At 42.4% G+C, this 17223-nt stretch overlaps 3 protein-coding genes across 3 annotated transcripts in view; 2 read left to right on the plus strand and 1 right to left on the minus strand.

Annotated features, from left to right (window-relative positions):
- The first annotated feature begins 16 nt into the window (after positions 1-16).
- On the plus strand, positions 17-9559 carry LOC106813352 (26S proteasome non-ATPase regulatory subunit 8-like). Its single transcript, XM_014817485.1, has 8 exons — positions 17-138; positions 1626-1698; positions 1986-2088; positions 6065-6158; positions 6556-6654; positions 8305-8378; positions 8807-8918; positions 9072-9559. Exons 1-8 carry the CDS (start codon positions 31-33, stop codon positions 9207-9209), a joined length of 801 nt encoding a protein of 266 aa, XP_014672971.1. The 5' UTR covers positions 17-30; the 3' UTR covers positions 9210-9559.
- On the minus strand, positions 9548-16592 carry LOC106813350 (26S protease regulatory subunit 10B). The gene is made up of 10 exons (XM_014817481.1): positions 16496-16592; positions 15250-15329; positions 14934-14973; positions 14273-14393; positions 13617-13881; positions 11981-12104; positions 11343-11525; positions 11093-11173; positions 10841-10912; positions 9548-10361 (listed from the first exon to the last, which is right to left on the minus strand). Exons 1-10 carry the CDS (start codon positions 16584-16586, stop codon positions 10243-10245), a joined length of 1176 nt encoding a protein of 391 aa, XP_014672967.1. The 5' UTR covers positions 16587-16592; the 3' UTR covers positions 9548-10242.
- A 312-nt stretch (positions 16593-16904) lies between these two features.
- The window catches only part of LOC106813344 (N-acetyltransferase ESCO2-like), a 4610-nt gene continuing 4291 nt past the window's right edge, over positions 16905-17223 (plus strand). The window contains exon 1 of the mRNA XM_014817470.1: positions 16905-16971. The gene's annotated coding sequence lies outside the window, so the exon portion shown is untranslated. The remainder of the gene's footprint in view (positions 16972-17223) is intronic.

Below are 17223 nucleotides of genomic sequence, written 5' to 3' on the forward strand. Positions count from 1 at the left end.
AACAAGTGACACTGCTCAAATAGTTGTGTCATGGCTGCGTTGAAAGAAGTTGTCACTCTTTATCAAAATTTAACACAAGAATGGAATAAGAAAGCACCCAACTTGGAAAAATGTGGACAGCTTTTGGCAAAGTTAAAGGTGTGGTAAAGGCAATTGTATGAATGAGACCAGTTGAAATTACGAACTTGCATAATACTGTAATAGTTTCTTGACGGCAGTTTCGTCGGCAGCATGACTCAGCTCACTCACTTACTCGTAACTCGGCATGGCTCAGCTGTTACTTACTTACTTAGTGTTACTTTTAGTGCACTGTACGTCTATATTTTGCGTAGGCCGTGGTTACGATTACGTTATGTTATGTTTTGCTATGTTTTGTTCTGGTACATATCCACTACACTGGATTATATTTATGATTATGAATATGACATTGACAACGACAAGTCACAAGATAGCTGCCTACTGAGTACTAGTGACAAACATTGAAACAATGAAACATGATTTACATTGATTACATGAATAACTAATAGTAATTTAACTCAATCGTCATTAACTAAGTTAATGATTAAGTAAGATCATGATTAACTAATGATTTAGGACGTGGATATTCGTCCGAGCATCGGGCACCTGTTCGTATGCGCTATTCGTCCGAGCAGTTGTCGCGCATGCGCTGTTCATGTTGTATTACATAAATGTAATATAATGCTACTCTAGGGAGCCGCCTACTCTCTAACCCCAACACCAACCACAACCACAAACCTACCCTAACACTAACTGTAAACTGACTCGGATCTCTTAATATACTTGAGTCATAGTACCAAACGCTATCTATGGTGTATAACCATATACGCATGTATGCAGGGGAGTCACAACCGTAGGGCTGCCGTAGCAAAACGCTCATAGCAATTTAGCATTTTAGAGCATCTAGATTTTAAACTTTTCGGGGGGGAGACCCCCCAGACCCCCCCTTCACGCTCCCTACCTCCGGCACTTGTGCCGTGCGCCTGCGCATAGATAATATCCAAGGGGTAGTATACCAAGATACCCCTTGGGGTAGTATCTATGGCCTGCGGCATGCAACATGAACAGCGCATGCGCAACAACTGCTCGGACGAATAGCGCATAAGAACAGGTGTCCGATGCTCGGACGAATATCCACGTCGAATGATTTAATGATTGATTGATGATTAAACAAGATTTTGCAAGAGACATGTAACTCTATGGACAATAGCTGGCACTAGTAGTAGTAGCGCTACTAACTGGTCCACGATTACAAAAAAGGGCTCGCTGGTAATCGAACTTGCATGTTTTGGTGAATACGAGGGTTCTAATACATTTTATCGTTACTCTAAACAGTTGCTGTTATTCAAGCAATTAAACAGTCATAAAAGTAGGGTTAAACACTTGATGATTCTCGTAAATATGGCTTTAATTAGCCCATTATTAAAATACTTTGTTCCAAAATAAATTTGAACTATTGTTTGCTAGTTGTAGCCTGATTGGTGCGGATATGAGACTAGTATAATGGTCAATAGAGGACCGTTTCTTGAAGCTGCATTGACCCTGGTCTGTACAGTATTGCCACCGCCGTAATAATAAATAATCCTAATACTTTATTTGTCTTCCAGATTTCTTTAACTAGTCTGACATTTTTGCCAACAAGCAATACGTCTGCATCCAAACAAGAGCTTCTAGTTGCAAGTGAGTCAGAGGAAATCAGCTTTTCTATAAAGAAATATCAAATAGCATTATTCATTCTCTATTGTGTTTAGGTATATGTAATTATATGTAATAATAAAATGGTTCTCGTGAAAACACCGATCTAATAACATATTCTATTCATCTATAACAGAATATATACATAATTAATTATCGTAAATTTGCTTCGGGTTTATTTTTTCAGTATCACAACAAGTGACAACAGACTTCAGTCGTGAGTCAATGCTTATGCAGTATAAGCATTACATAGTTACATCATTTATTTGCAGGGGATGTGTTAGAGATTGGAGCACAGTGGAGTGTGGCAGTGAAAGACATACCAAGCTTTGAGAGATACATGGCACAGCTAAAGTGCTACTATCTAGACTACAAGTAAGTTATTGAAACTACAGTGTATCAGTCAGTGAATTGGAACCGTTGGAGTATAATGGTTTTGCATTTTTTGATTTACCAATAGCTGTTCGGTTGTACACTTGTTGTAAGTTTTTAGTGCATGCTAGCATCCAGACCTAGCATCACTATGAATTTACTATACAACTCGTGGGGGCGAAAAGGACTCGGGATGTCTAATTTGGGGGTCAAAGGTCAAGGTGTGTCAATGGAGGGGGAATATTTTCCCCTTAACTTAAGGTATAGGAGGAAATACGGAATTGCGGCACAAATCTCAACGGCTTGACTTACGCTCTTAATATTTGATGTATAGTGTGATGGGGAGAAAACCCATCACCAGCGCGAAATTAGAGGTCACAGGTCAAAGGGCAGTGGGGGAAAGGTTTGTTCAACTTTTTTGTTTCAGCACTGACCTACCATTTTTATAACTTTATTGATAGGACCATGAATTGTGCTTTCCGCTGACGTGCGAAGAGTAAGTGTCTGATAACCTTTTGACCCTCAAGAGGAGGGGTAAACATGGATTTGTTGACAGTTAACAAAGGACTGAATTTTGCTATTTGCAACCTTTGCTCCTTCCTGCTTTTGCTATTAGAGCCCCCCCCCCACACACACACCACCATCACCCTCCCCCTCCCCCACCCTCGCCCTCCCCCTCTGCCTCCCTCTACCACCCTCCTCCCACCACCCCCACTACGCTCGCGCTCGGCGCATATCCATGATAACATCAAGAGCCCATTAACCCCTGGGACAAGAGCCCATTAAGGGTTAATGGGCTCTTGATAACATGTGTGAATTCACATAGTGAAGTCATTAAAGTTACACAGCTGTATCTTTATTACTGTACTACCGGTATAGCAAAGCCTATCATAGATTTTAGATCTGTATTAGTAGTACCCTAGATATATGCTCTGAGCGCGAACGCGGTGGCGGGACTTGATTAGGTTGCCAGTGAGTTTATCAGAAGAATACCCGGCTATAGTATACGTCAGTTGAGCGCTGTCGCTCTGCGGCACTTGTTTATTTAATTAGATTGTAATGTAGGAGTGCATTTAATTTTATCCAAGTGAATTTTTTTTTAAATTAGGAATTTCAATGTTTGATTTAATATTACATTTTATTAAATTTATACATTTTAAATATGTGTTGTAATCAATATCAACCTTTAAAAGCTAAGAAAGTATGTAGGTATTCATAGCTCTTGGTTGCCTTCGTAAAGTGTTCGTAATTTTAGACAAAATATCCATATTAAATATCCAATTAGATTTTGCAATGCACAATAGACACTGTTTACATTTCGTGAGGTATTGCCACAAGCTTTCAAGAATTGTTCTCGTAGACATGCTGCAGAATGCTAATAACCTGGCAGAATCTGTGAATGTTCGGCAATGTCCGGGAGCAAACAGCTCAGTAAATCACAGGGAAACACGGGCTGCTCCCCCACCTCTCTTGTTTCCACGCATTTCGTGAAACAAATTTCCTGCTTCGCGACCTTTGCGCCTTCAGGAATCGTTAAACTTCTAGTAGACATGCTGCAAAATGCTAGTAACCAGGCAGAATCTGCGAATGTTCGGAAGTCAGCTGTTGGTCACCTTGTTCGACCGCAGGCGGCGCAGCAGCGTCCGCAGCTCGCGGTTGAAGTTCCTGTTCAGCGCGAAGTAGACGAAGAAGTTGAGGCAGCAGTTGAGCGTCTGGCAGCAGTTCTCGACCATCGCGAGCACGTCCTGCGCGCCGGCGGCCGCGTCGTCGTCGCCGCCGCCGACGCTCGCGAACAGCTTCGTTGACGTGCCGTAGTGCGTCAGCGCCGTGCTGACGTCGAGCAGCAGCGACTCGAAGCTCATCACCACCAGGGTGCGCGTGAGGCGGAACTCCGTGCGCCGGCCGTCGGCGTCGGCGAGGCCGCGTGCGGCGCGACGCGCGCGCCGGTAGGCGACGAGGAGCAGCGTGTTGAAGACGGTGATGAGCAGCCAGGGCACGACCTGCATGACGACGGCGCGCGTCCACAGGTAGAGCGACTGCCACGGCTGCGACGTGTACCCGGCGCACGCCATCGAGTAGCACTGCACGTCGCTCCGAGGTGGTTCGGGGGCGGTGCTGTTCGGTGGCGCGTGTTCCAGGAGGGTGCTGTTCGGTGGCGCGTGTTCCAGGGTGGTGCGGTTCGGTGGCGCATGTTCCAGGGCGGTGCAGTTTGGTGGTGTTTGTTCCAGGTTGGTGCTGTTCGGTGGCATGTGTTCCAGGGTGGTGTAGTTCGATAGCGCATGTTCCAAGTTGGTATGGTCTGGTAGCGAAGGTTCGTCGGTGCTGTAGTTCGTTAGCACACGTTCCTGCGTGCTGGCGTTCGCAAACATCCGTTCCTGAGCGGCTGTGAACCGGTAGTGTGTCGTAGCGGCGGTAGCGCTCAGCGAAGTCGCACTTCCCTCGCCAGTCGTCGCCACCAGCGCCGCGCTCATGATCTGAGCCTCCGCCGCGCAGGACATGACGGTTGTGGTCGAGCTCACCGGCTGCACGAGGAAGACGTAGGGTACGTGGAAGGCGACGGCGCCAGCTACGAGGACGGCGAGCACGCGGCCGGCGACGCGCGGCCCGCAGCGAGCGCGCGCCCACATCGGGTAACGCACGTGCGCGTACCGCTCGATCGTCACCGCCGTCACGATCCACGTGCCGAGTCCCGCGCTCGCGTTGCCGAGCGGCGACGACAGGTAGACGACGACGAAGAGGCGCGCGTAGCTGAAGCAGGCGGTGTGGTCGCTCGCCCAGTGCGCCCTGCTGGCGGCAAGAGGCAGCATGCTGGCGAGGAACGCCGTGTTGGCGATGGCGAGCGCGAGCATGTAGACGAGGGAGGAAGCGGCGCCACCTGGCCTCGCCGCGACGCTGAGCACGACGGCGACCGTCAGCAGGTTGCCCGCGACGCCCGCAATGCAGACGCAGCAGATGAGCGAGTAGACGACGACGGCGGCGACGTCGCTGTCGCCGGCGGCGACGGCTGCGCGAGCTTCCTCCGAAGCCATGCCAACAGTTCGTCGTACGGCGGTGGAGTGCCGATGCTGATCGCTCTGCCCGGCGAACTGCGATCAAGGGCGGCACAGCCGTCTGTGACACATTCGCAACTTTTTCGTTCCGAAAATTGGCCTCTCCTTGCGCATGCGGCGATATTAAACCAGGCACGTGAGCTCCGGTTGCCACACCAATATTGCGGGGGATGCGTCACTGGGTTTGTGGTCCACTTAAATCGGGTGTAATTAATGTGTACCTTATCAACTGAGTTAGCTGGAAAGTGGCATGGCGTTTTACAGTTTGGCTCTCACGTGTAACTACGGATCTTGTGCAGTACACAAGTGTTTTGTGAACTGATATTACTTGTTTTTCAAAGCAACTGTTTTTAATCTGAGAAGAATAGGGAGCGTTGCCTTTTACTGTGAGGGATGTCATCCGTGTTGCCTCCCTGGTTACAAGCTCAAATGTGTATTCAGCTTGGTTCGGTAATGAAACGTTGCTCTGCATTCTAGGAATGTAAAATGCAGATGTTGCATTACTGGCATGTTGCTCTACACACTAAATATCTCAACCTCTCTACCAACATGACTCATCATGTTTGCATACTTGTCACTCTGCTACTTGACATTGTAATAGATGGGGTCGACAGGAATTTGCAGTTGCCGAGCATTTAAGATCCTTGCAGTGATTAGTCGAACCAAAACGTGGAGTGGTTGATTTATTGCTCGAAAAGAACTAGCTTTATGAGAGCACCTCTAATAAATGGATGAATAGCTTATTGATAAGCACGTCACGGCCCTCATAATAAGAAACAACTCCCTATTCATCATGTCAATTTGCCCACCATGAGCCCTCTCCAGCAGAAGAACCCATCGATAATAATTGAAATTCCCACGTGCAGTCGATTCTGGTGGTGTTTTTAAGTGTCACACATAGTACCTGTATGTACAATTGGCTGTTGCAGAGATGACTTGCCAGAATCCGTCTACAAGTACCAACTGCTGGGATTAAACCTCTTATGTTTGCTCGCCCAGAACAGAGTTGCAGAGTTCCATACCGTAAGTGATATTCTCTCTCTCTCCTTCCTACTTTTTCTGCCTGTGTCACACTGTTCTACCTCGGCCTGATGCCAGCCGTGTTGCGTCCACTGCATGTTATTATATATATCCTACATGCGTTTTTTGTTATCGGCACTCCATGTGATCATGTAAACATTCTTGTTCAATCTCCTTGATTATCTCTTTTAAATTCTTTCATAAAAATGATATGTAAAATGCATTTTAGATTTTTATTTTGTGTAGCTACATATGATGTATCATGTAAACGTTAATGGTTTTTGCAATTATATTAATATTTAAATAAATAATATTTTAATTAAATTTTTGTTTATTTCGTAATTAATTTTTAAAATACTAATTTTTTAATGTTATTCCAAATGTTAATGGCTTCTCGCAGGAGGTGGAGCTGTTGCCATCCAAAGAGATACAGACAAACGTTTATATTCGGCATCCGGTGTCAATGGAACAGTATCTCATGGAGGGTAGCTACAACAAGGTGAGAGCCCGAGTATTATCTAGTGAGCTGTCTTTTCGACGGTCAATTTTTGTATTAAGACGGTCCAATTTTATTGCCGACAGCTGATGATGGTCATGCACTTATTTCAGTGAATAAATTTGTAATATATATATATATATATTAGTGATGTCATGATCATCGATTATACTCGATCATCGGTTGAACAGTGGCTGGAACCAAGCGCTTGGTTATCAAAATTCATGATCAATTTCATCGAAAAAAAAATATTTGAAATAAATGTAAAACTTGAACAAGAAAACTTGGAAAAGTTATGAGAATCAGAGATATCATCGCTACTATACAAGTTATCCTTTATTAACATACATGTATTATACACACAGTAGTAAACAGTGCAAAACAAACAGTAAACAGAGCTAAACAAGCACATACATGCACACACGTACATGCACACGACGTTACGCACACGCAGGCATTCAACACCCCGAGTAACCGATTGTAACCATCATCGGTTACTTGGGTCCAACCGATGATCGATTACGAAATTACAACCGATTGACAACACTAATATATATACATTGCTGGGACACAAGTGTTCAGTTATTTCATCTGAGACTCCAACTTTCCCAATCCTAGCTATCCGCTTGAGAGGTCATGCGTACAATACCCATTCACACAGGAGGCAGCATGCTGTATGTGTACAAATCCTGGTGGTCGTTGTCAGAAACGTCATGAGTTGTTATGACATCATAAATCTTTAATGTCCTAACTTTTAAAGGGAATTGTCTTCCATAAGTTATGATGTTTCTGACAATGCCCCCCCCCCATCTCAACTTGTGTATTTTACAAGTTACATAATCATGTTAGGTGTATGTAAATAGAGATCTCAATGTATGTACTCCTGATCATATATTGTACTAGTGGGATACCCGGCGTTGCCCGGGGAAATCAGTGGCGTTACTCAGTTGGTGACTGCTTGGTTGAAAGGAAAATACCCAAAAAGATCTAACTATCTATCTATCCATGCATCCATCCATCCCATCCCATCGCACCACATCCCATCCCATGGCATGCCATCCCATCCCATCCCATCGCACCACATCCCGGACCCATACCATCCCATCCCAAACAGTAAAAAACAATAAGACATTACAAATAAAAAATAAAATTAAAAAGTAAGAAATTAAAAATAATACATACTAAAGAGGGTAGGTAAAGGGGAAAAAAGAGGAAAATAAGTTCCCCAGCTGGGACTCGAACCCGGAATCCTGGTGTAGGAGACGGATGTTCTAGCGATTATGCCACTGCGCCGTTAAGGGTATATACCATGGATTCACACGTACGTGATGTTTTAATCTGTACGCACCGCCATCTATTGATGAATAGAATTTTTATCAATTTTTAACTTTTTTACATTTTTGTTTCAGCCAGAACCACCTCCCAGATGTGCTGATTCTGAAAATATCTTTAGTTGTCCTCTAGGCTGCGGAGTTCTCTAGTTATGCGAGTACGGACTAATTCGGCTGAACAACTTTATATATATAGATTTTCCTCTAGGCTGCGGAGTTCTCTAGTTATGCGAGTACGGACTAATTCGGCTGAACAACTTTATATATATAGATAAGAATTTGACTAACAGGATAATTCCAATGTTTTTTTCAACTTTTGCAGCTGTTTCTAGCAAAGGGAAATGTTCCAGCTCAAAGTTATAACTTCTTCATGGACATTCTGCTAAACACGATTAGGTAAGCACGAGGTGTGCATGATAATCATGTAGTATGTCCATAAATAAATTTTAAAGGCAGCTAACTGATATACCTTTGTACATAATTATTACTGTGAAATGTGTGTTATACGTTAAAACTATTAATATGATTGCAATAATTTAGATGATTGAAAATTGAAATAATTAAAACAGCTATTTGATAAGGTTAACAACCAACAATAGATGATTTGCCATTGTGGTGAAGTGCGACTTCATTCGATCGATATAATCGCGCATTGTCAGCGTTATGTGTAATTTTAACTGTAACAATGGTGTGGAGTGTGTAACAGCACAAAATATGAATATACGTGTTTAAAAGCACTAGGCCAGATGGGTTGCAATGATAGGGGCATACCATGTGTTTATTAATTCATTAAAAATATTTCATTTCTATCACATAAAATATAGAGATGAAATAGCAAATTGCATGGAAAAGGCTTACGAGGAGATTGCATTTAGCGAAGCAGCTCGTATGCTCTTCTTCGAGACACAGAAGCCTATGAAAGTGTATGCTACACAGGTAAGAACTATCAAAACCTTTTCGGCGAGATTTTAGCAATGATTATAAACATGTTATAGCAGTTAATTTATCCTTCTACATGTAAAATCAAAATATTGAGCTACTCCCATTAATTAATCATTAGCTTTGACTGCTATGCGCATTCTGTTCCAGCGAGGATGGGCGGTTGGCCCCAACAACTGCTTGCAGTTTTCGAACAAGGAGAAAACGGCAGAGACCGATACAATACCAGCTCTGGAACTAGCACAACAGACTATAGAGTATGCACGCCAACTGGAGATGATTGTATAAGGTGTCATCATGTTGGTACAATCAACAATCTACACGAGACTGCATTTTGTATTTATAAAAAACATGCAGTTTTATAAATATACTTTTCAGTTGTTATTAGTCATTTTATTAATAACAATTGTAGGAAACATGGCCATACTAAAATGAAATAGACAAAAGCTGCCAAGCGGAGTGGCCTTTCAATGCTGTTCTAAATGTTATATTACATGTGTGTGGCATCACCTTTAAATAGCTAAACCATCAGCCAGCAGGCGTAAGTTTCCATCTAACAGTCTAATGAAAGATTATGAGACTACATTATTTATATATAGAATTAATAAAAATACCAGAACAAACAGTTTACAATTTAATACATGTTTATTTACTTTTTACTCATAAATAGTTTGTACTCGGGATGAAATTTTGAAGTACTGTTAGGAACAGAACACAAAGTATACATACAAAATATCAGGAGTGAATAAACACAAATTTGCTTTTTTCTTTTGTTAATTTGTTTTTATTCACTCGGGGAAAGTATACATATGCCACTATTAAATATATAACACTGACATTATATACATTCTTGCTTTTGTCTCGTGGCAAATCCAGTTCCACCTGCATCAAATTTTTATATCCATAAAAACGTGCAGAACTTTACACACAAGTAATACACTGTTTTGATAAAGCATCGACTGCTTAATGCGACTGTACCATTTATGATTTCGAAATATTTTTGGAGAATGTTTTAGAGCACAGAAACATAAAAACTTGTCACTTGGAAGTAAAGCCTGTCTGTTAACTTCTGACCCCGGTACGCCATTGCAGACGGCTACACATTCCGCATGCTACCTGTATATAATCCGTAGGATTGGGGAAAAAACACGTCCAATCGCATGTACTCTTAGTGCAACCGGCAAGATGCACTTTTCCCAAGTCGGAAAATTGCAGTAAATACGAGTATGCTGGTCGGCTGAATATCCTGCGGGGGCGGGGGTATTGCGCCGGCTTCCCCCCCTCCCCCGCGCGTCGGGATGGGAGGATTGCCTCGGCTCGTTTACACGGGCTTGTAGTCGAGCTTCGTCTCCAGCTTCTTGTTCTCTGCCACCTTCCTGACGGCCTTCATGAAATCCTCCTCGATCACGTAATCCCTCTCTGCGCGGATCGCAAACATACCTGAAAGATAGGCGATCAAAAATCACCGCTACGCACTAATGCGCCACCACGCGCAACCTGGCATGTGCGCGTCGCTCTATTATCAGCGTCAATGTGCTGCCCTCTTTAGACACAGGTTGGTCTAAACGTAAACTAGTATGCAAGTGCTGAGTGGTTTTACTGCATTTCCTAGAGCTACCGACACACTAGACTAGATTCGTCGCAGTGACAGACAACATTAAAAATTATTACTATGTGCATCTACACCATTGATTAGCGATTCCAGGATATATGGCAGGTTTGGTGTTATCACCAGCAGTAGAAAACGTTACTGATTGCTGCGTCGAACGCTGATTAGCAACTAGCGTGTCGGAAACTCGACATTTGTCAGTTTGTCGTTATTTTTTCGTTTGCACTTCGGTGGACACTTGCTTGCATTCTCCGGTCATTAACACATACAGACAGCCACACGATGTTTAAGCGAACGTGTTATGACTTACCTGCTTCAGTGCAGACGTTTCTCAGATCGGCACCGTTGAAGCCATCAGACAGCTTTACAACTGCTTCATAATCTGTGGACACAGTGAAGATATACGAGTACTTAGCACTGAGGATAATACGGCAAGGCTTGCTCGATAAAACAGTAAAGTACAGGAAAGCATATTGGCAAAGCAAAAAACACGAGTAGAAATGTTTAGAAATCGTAAACACGGTTCAAGATTGTCAAGAGTAGAGGTGGTGTCAAGTCCTACCGATATCACCATGCTTGGTGATGGGACCAGCATGAATCTTCAGAATGTCTAACCGTGCCTGTTCATTTGGTAGAGGAATCTCTGCAGGAAAGATAATGTGACATTGTCTTACTATCAATCAATCATCTCTATCAATCTCTCAATCAATCAATCATCTCTATCAATCTCTCAACCAATTAATCAATCTCTCAATCAATCGTCGGCACATGAATCAACACTACGTCACAGTGGAAGCTTACAACAGTCATACCTATCTTCCTGTCCAATCTTCCCGGACGCAGCAGCGCTGGGTCCAGCACGTCCGGTCGGTTAGTAGCCATAATCATCTTGACCTGGCCGAGACGGTCGAAGCCGTCCATCTGGTTCAGCAGCTCCATCAACGTGCGCTGAATCTCACGGTCGGCCGACGTACCTTCGGAAAATCTCCTGCCACCTGCAGATGAACATCGCAATTAAACATTTACCTACCTTCGTATTTTTATGAGACCATAGTGTGCATTGCATCAACCATAGCACTGCCTACTAAGGATGAATGCTCACTATAATAACACTTTTTATCATCTACCCACCTTCGTATTTTCACGATATAGCGTGCAGTGCATTAACTTCCATGCTTTCTCATGAGGATGAACCATCATCGTGACATATGAATCATTTACCACTATTTCCTAATTCATCACTCACTTTTACTTGTCATGATGCTCCTACATGCACGAAGTAATGTGCTATAATGCATCTGTCATGGTGCATCTTCCTCCAATCGGGGATGAAAATTTGTCACAATATTGCCATTTATCATTATACTCAACCTCATATATTCACGAAATAACGTGCCACGCACCTGCCGCGGTGTAGCCGGCAACGATCACAATGAAGTGAGGTACTCACCGATAGCATCTATCTCATCCATGAAGATGATGCAGGGTTCATGATCACGTGCAAAAGCAAACATCTCACGGATAAGGCGAGCACTCTCGCCAATGTATTTGTCTACGATTGCACTCGAGACAACCTGTACAGCGCAACAACATCAACCTCCAATTAAAGTAAAAACGAGAGCTGGAGCAAGTTGTCAGAAACACCATGAGAAGTTGTGAAAGCATCATAAGTCAAAAATGTATGAACTTTTGAAGCAAAAATCTTACTTTGTTATGACATGTGAAACAAGGGAAATTCGTCATTTACTAGCCTTAGAATACCTACGATTTACGCGTAACTCAACCAACTTGAGCTCAAATCGTACACAGTACATTCGCCTACATCCGAATGTATTGTCCGCCTAACTTGAAAGAAAAGGCAGCTACTAACGACTCTCGGCGAGGCGGTGTGACTCGCTGGGAGATTGGACATCGACGCAACACTCGGAGAGCTAATCTCTGACCTATTTACAGCTGGTATGCCCCCACCGCAATCAGCAGCAGCTCTGTGGCTCAGCGGCAGCGTGCCAATCTTCCAGCGAGCCACACCGCCTCACCGAGAGAGTCGTTAGTAGCTGCCTTTTGTTTCAAGTTAGGCGGACAGTACATTCGGATTGATGGCAACAGAATGGATAATCGTGTCGTACGTTTTAGTCTGTATCTCCGGATTGCGGGTGTATACGAGGAAACGATTTCGCACGATGCTAGGCGAATGTACTGTGTACGATTTGAGCTCAAGTTGGTTGAGTTACGCATAGTAAATCGTAGGTATTCTAAGGCTAGTAAATGACGAATTTCCCTTGTTTATTGAAGTCACACTCCTTCCCTATTATCTACTTATGATATATATATATATATAGTCTTATCTATCTAAGATGTGTCTGATGTCACACCAGACCCCAGGTTCATACCAAATGTGACCCGCTCCAGCATAATACGGACTAAGTCGCAAGTCATTGTTTTGAGTATTATGAGCACGCACACATGTCAATGCTGAAAATGGCCTACCTGGACAAAAATGAGATTTTTACAAAAATAAGTTCCTAAACGCATATTTGTATTTAATCCGGATATATAGGTTCAGATATCTCTAGATTATTATGGTCATTTTTAATTAAAAAAAAACAAAAAATAATAATTTTGAGCGGCGCGCCCTTCAGACCGGCCCCTGACCGCTTATCCCCGAATGGGCCCCTTACCCGGAACGCTTCATCTCAAAAGCTGCACATTCCGGAATAAGTTGGTTTCCGATCTTCAAATTGCTGTAGATCGGTCAATTCTTTGGATATAGCCAAATATTATATATCATTTTAAAGTTAATTAAATGATCTATTCAGATATGCACATAACTCAATTTGTAGAATTTCCTACTTAATCCTGGTTTTGCTGGAGCGGGTCACAAATAACCATAACTAATGCAAGTTACTGTCTAACTGCTGCATATTCAAATGGTTATTTAACCAGGTGACCTTGCACATACCATATATATATATATATATATATATAGAATCATCATTTCTGCTGATAGCGTAACAGGGGATATGTACATTTAATTTCATCTAACAGGACCCATCGGGGCCCAACAAGAAAACAGCCGTCGTCCTCACTTTGAGAAAATTGGCATCGAGTTGCGACGCCACCGCTCTCGCCAGCAGAGTTTTCCCCGTTCCGGGAGGCCCGAACAGGAGGCAGCCCTTCGGAGGGGTAATGCCGACTCGCAGGAACAGCTCCGGGTTGAGCAGAGGCAGTTCGATCACCTCCCGCAGCTCACGGATCTGCTCGCCGAGCCCCCCGACACCTGAGTAGGAGATGTCGCCAGGGTCTTCCGTCGACATGTTGTAAACCAGAGGGTCGACTTCGCGCGGCAGGATCCTACAAACGAGAAAGTCGGCTGTAGCCGCTGCCGAGTCTGCGTGCGGAGTCGCGTGAGTGTAACGTCACTGCGATGTCTATCGGGGAAATGAAGTAAAAATCGCACATTGTCTAGTGTTTCCTGAATCGTATGCCTTGCACTAACATTCTCAATGACAAAACTGAACCTTAGTATAGCGACGAGAACCGTAACGTAGCACCTTTTAGAACATGCATATGCACGAAAAGGATAGTATGCAAAATGGTGCATATTTAAAGGAATTGTGTTTTCGTATGCACAAAATGCTAGCATGTATTATTATGACATATTTCCTCTATCTAGTAATGTTACCTAAACAAATGCTGAATGAACAGACATTTCTAAGCGCATGAGACAAACATGACGTATCACCTCATGATGGTTAGTGTTGTCATATCAAGTGCAACACGTGTTCCTTGTTTCAGCTTCAGCTTGTCTAGCTGTCGTCTGCAGCCAACTACATAACGTGGCCCATTGGTTGCCTTTACTATGACTGTGTATCAGAAAAAATTATGCACATACTTGTTATAGGCGAAAACATCTCATTTCCAATAGACAATTAAAGGTTCACCAAAGAAATCTGTGAAGGCATCTCAATTACAGACAGATGGGGGGAGGACATGGAAGGGGTAGATCAATTAGAGTCAATGACACGTCATAATTGATACAAGTGTTCTAACACATGTTAGCCCTACTGAATACACTTGCTGTTACATAAGCAATGCCAATGAGTATTATAATGGTTGAAGAACACAAAAGAACAATTGGGAAGACTGTTAGAAACCCTTACTTTAAATGCCCGGGGAGAACACTGTGAATGCTTTTAAAAATATTCATGAACAAAATGCAATTTGTTCTTATATTATGATTACATGATAAATTTCATGTCACCATCCAATTACATTAAATCAAACTTAAATATACATGCAAGGAATGAGAGTAACAACATCAAAGTTTGACTAAAAATACTATTGCAATATTTTATCAACATTTACCACCATCAATATCTCCTAAGTTATAAAAGGTCACTTACATTTATCTTCAGTCAGCTGTTTTAAAACTTCACCAACGATCTAAATGTGCAGAAAACAAGAAATTAAAATAAAGTCACATGAATGCATTATAATATTAAAACTACACATTATTCCGTACTGCATGTATATAAGGTACATGCATGCTCTCGAGTACTTAAATATAGTTCAACGAGTTCATTTTATCAGATATGGTCCGGTTACAGTAATCAGTATGTCAACAGTATACAAATAGCATGTTTCATTTAGTTGACAATTTGTGTCAAGACTACATAAATTATATGCATGGAGAGTACACCATTTTGTAGTTATACTCACCTGTCCAACACTTTGCAGAGCTTTTAGGTCATTCTCAGATTTATCATATTGTTTAGTCAATTCCTTTAGCTGCTCTCTCACTGAAACATGATGTTATACAATAATGATATAATCGTGTATTTAACAGACAGTATTTAACTTTCGACATAAACTCGTTACGGTGAAAAATCCACAGTATTCAGTAACAATATCATTTGGAACAATGGAAATTGCAATGGAGACAACTGGCAGCAAGAACAAGTCTGCACCTGCAGCTACAGCACACACACAGTATATATATATACAACATGGTGCTTAACTCGCCGCCGCACTTTTCACAATTCATCGTTTTCAATCAGTTACAACTCCGGTGTTCTTGCAGGTGACGCAACTTTCCAACTATCGTTGGAATAGCGGAAGACTGCTTAACAAGCTACATCCGCTATTTTTGACAATCGGCCTGCCAGAATGCGCTCAAATCACAGAAATTCCTCAAATATCCATGCGAAACAATCCTTCAAATGTTACCCGGCAAAAAGGCGGCAGAGCCAACCGTTGGTGGCTGCGCTGATTGGCTGCAGCAAGTTTAATGTGCTGACAGGCTTGCTGCAGCCAATCAGTGCAGCCGCCTTTTTGCCTGGTAACATTCGAAAGATCGTTTCGCATGGATATTTGAGGAATTTCTGTGATTTTAGCGCATTCTGGTGGACTGATTGTCAAAAATGGCGGGTGTAGCTTGTTAAGCAGTCTTCCGCTATTCTAATGATAGTTGGAAAGTTGCGTCACCTGCAGGAACACCGGAGTTGTAACTGATTGAAAACGGTGAGTTGTGAAAAGTGCGGCGGCGAGTTAGGCACCATGTTGTATATATATAGTCAATAGATGCGTGTGTGCTGTAGCTGCAGGTGCAGACTTGTTCTTGCTGCCAGTGATGTAGACTAGTACTATTATTACTATTACTAGTAGTATTAGTAAATAAAAACTGAACAATTCACTCTAACGGTCATGTCAACAGTTATACGTATCCTCTTTAATTATAATTTTATTGGCACTCTCATGATATCATTACTACGCATAGACTACAGTCTAAACAGAATCAGGCATTTAAATACACCAACATTGGCATTACCAAATCAAATGTGCCAAGTCACTAGATTGTCGAGCTGTTGACAATAGCCCGGTATAACATTTAATCGAAAGTACAAAGTAACTGGCACTGTTCGCTAACACAATCGTAAAAATAAATAATATTTCTCAAATATCTTACTTTCTTTTAACCTAGCTTCAATTTCCTTGTGTTCTAAAAGCTTTTTCCTGTAATCGCCCAGTACTTTTTCTCTTGCAGTGTCGGTCGCCATCTTAGCTTTACTACAACTGCTCTATTGTTATGCCTGCTACCCGGATGATGAGGAAGATCCCATTTTAAATTATAGGGATGGCGCGCAGAATAAAAGAACGAATTTTGAATATACATAATATTTATACGTTTGATTTGAGTATTAAAACTGTTGTAACCTGCTACTCTACATTGTTTATTATAAACATATCAAAAGTATATTAGCTATTTTAGTATTATGGTAATAAAGGTATGGCCATAGATATCATATAACAACGCGTTATATGGGTATGGCCATGGTTCCTCTCATTAACAATGGTGCGTCAACTTACACCAGGTGGCGCGGAAGACCACCTGCGCGCCCGACTGTCCCGCTTTGTCGTTTTATTGAATAACTCATATATAAGGTAAGTTTAAATAAAAATTGTAGATAAACAGCACAATAGCCAGTGCTATTTTACTAGTACATACATTCACACTGAATTTCTTGTTATAGCTAATCCGATTTGATTCAGTTGCGCAAACTAAAACTATAAGTAAAGTATAAGTATACGTGAACTGAACAAGTGTCGTGACAAGTGTCAATGATGGTAGTGCTAGTAGTACTCATTTTACATGCGTCTAAACAGAGGAATTGCTCCGACCTGTGATTGGAGGAT

This window comes from Priapulus caudatus, unplaced genomic scaffold (assembly GCF_000485595.1).
Source record: "Priapulus caudatus unplaced genomic scaffold, Priapulus_caudatus-5.0.1 Scaffold758, whole genome shotgun sequence".
In the NCBI taxonomy this organism is placed as follows: Eukaryota; Metazoa; Priapulida; class Priapulimorpha; order Priapulimorphida; family Priapulidae; genus Priapulus; species Priapulus caudatus.

Coding starts and splice junctions, on each gene's coding strand:
- LOC106813352 (XM_014817485.1), top strand. CDS start 31: ATGGCTGCGTTGAAAGAAGTTGTCACTCTTTATCAAAATTTAACACAA. Junction 139..1,625: donor AGCTTTTGGCAAAGTTAAAG/GTGTGGTAAAGG, acceptor TTTGTCTTCCAG/ATTTCTTTAACTAGTCTGAC. Junction 1,699..1,985: donor ACAAGAGCTTCTAGTTGCAA/GTGAGTCAGAGG, acceptor ATTTATTTGCAG/GGGATGTGTTAGAGATTGGA.
- LOC106813350 (XM_014817481.1), bottom strand. CDS start 16,586: ATGGCGACCGACACTGCAAGAGAAAAAGTACTGGGCGATTACAGGAAA. Junction 14,974..15,249: donor CTCTGCAAAGTGTTGGACAG/GTGAGTATAACT, acceptor CTGCACATTTAG/ATCGTTGGTGAAGTTTTAAA. Junction 12,105..13,616: donor TCGATGCCAATTTTCTCAAA/GTGAGGACGACG, acceptor TGCGCTGTACAG/GTTGTCTCGAGTGCAATCGT.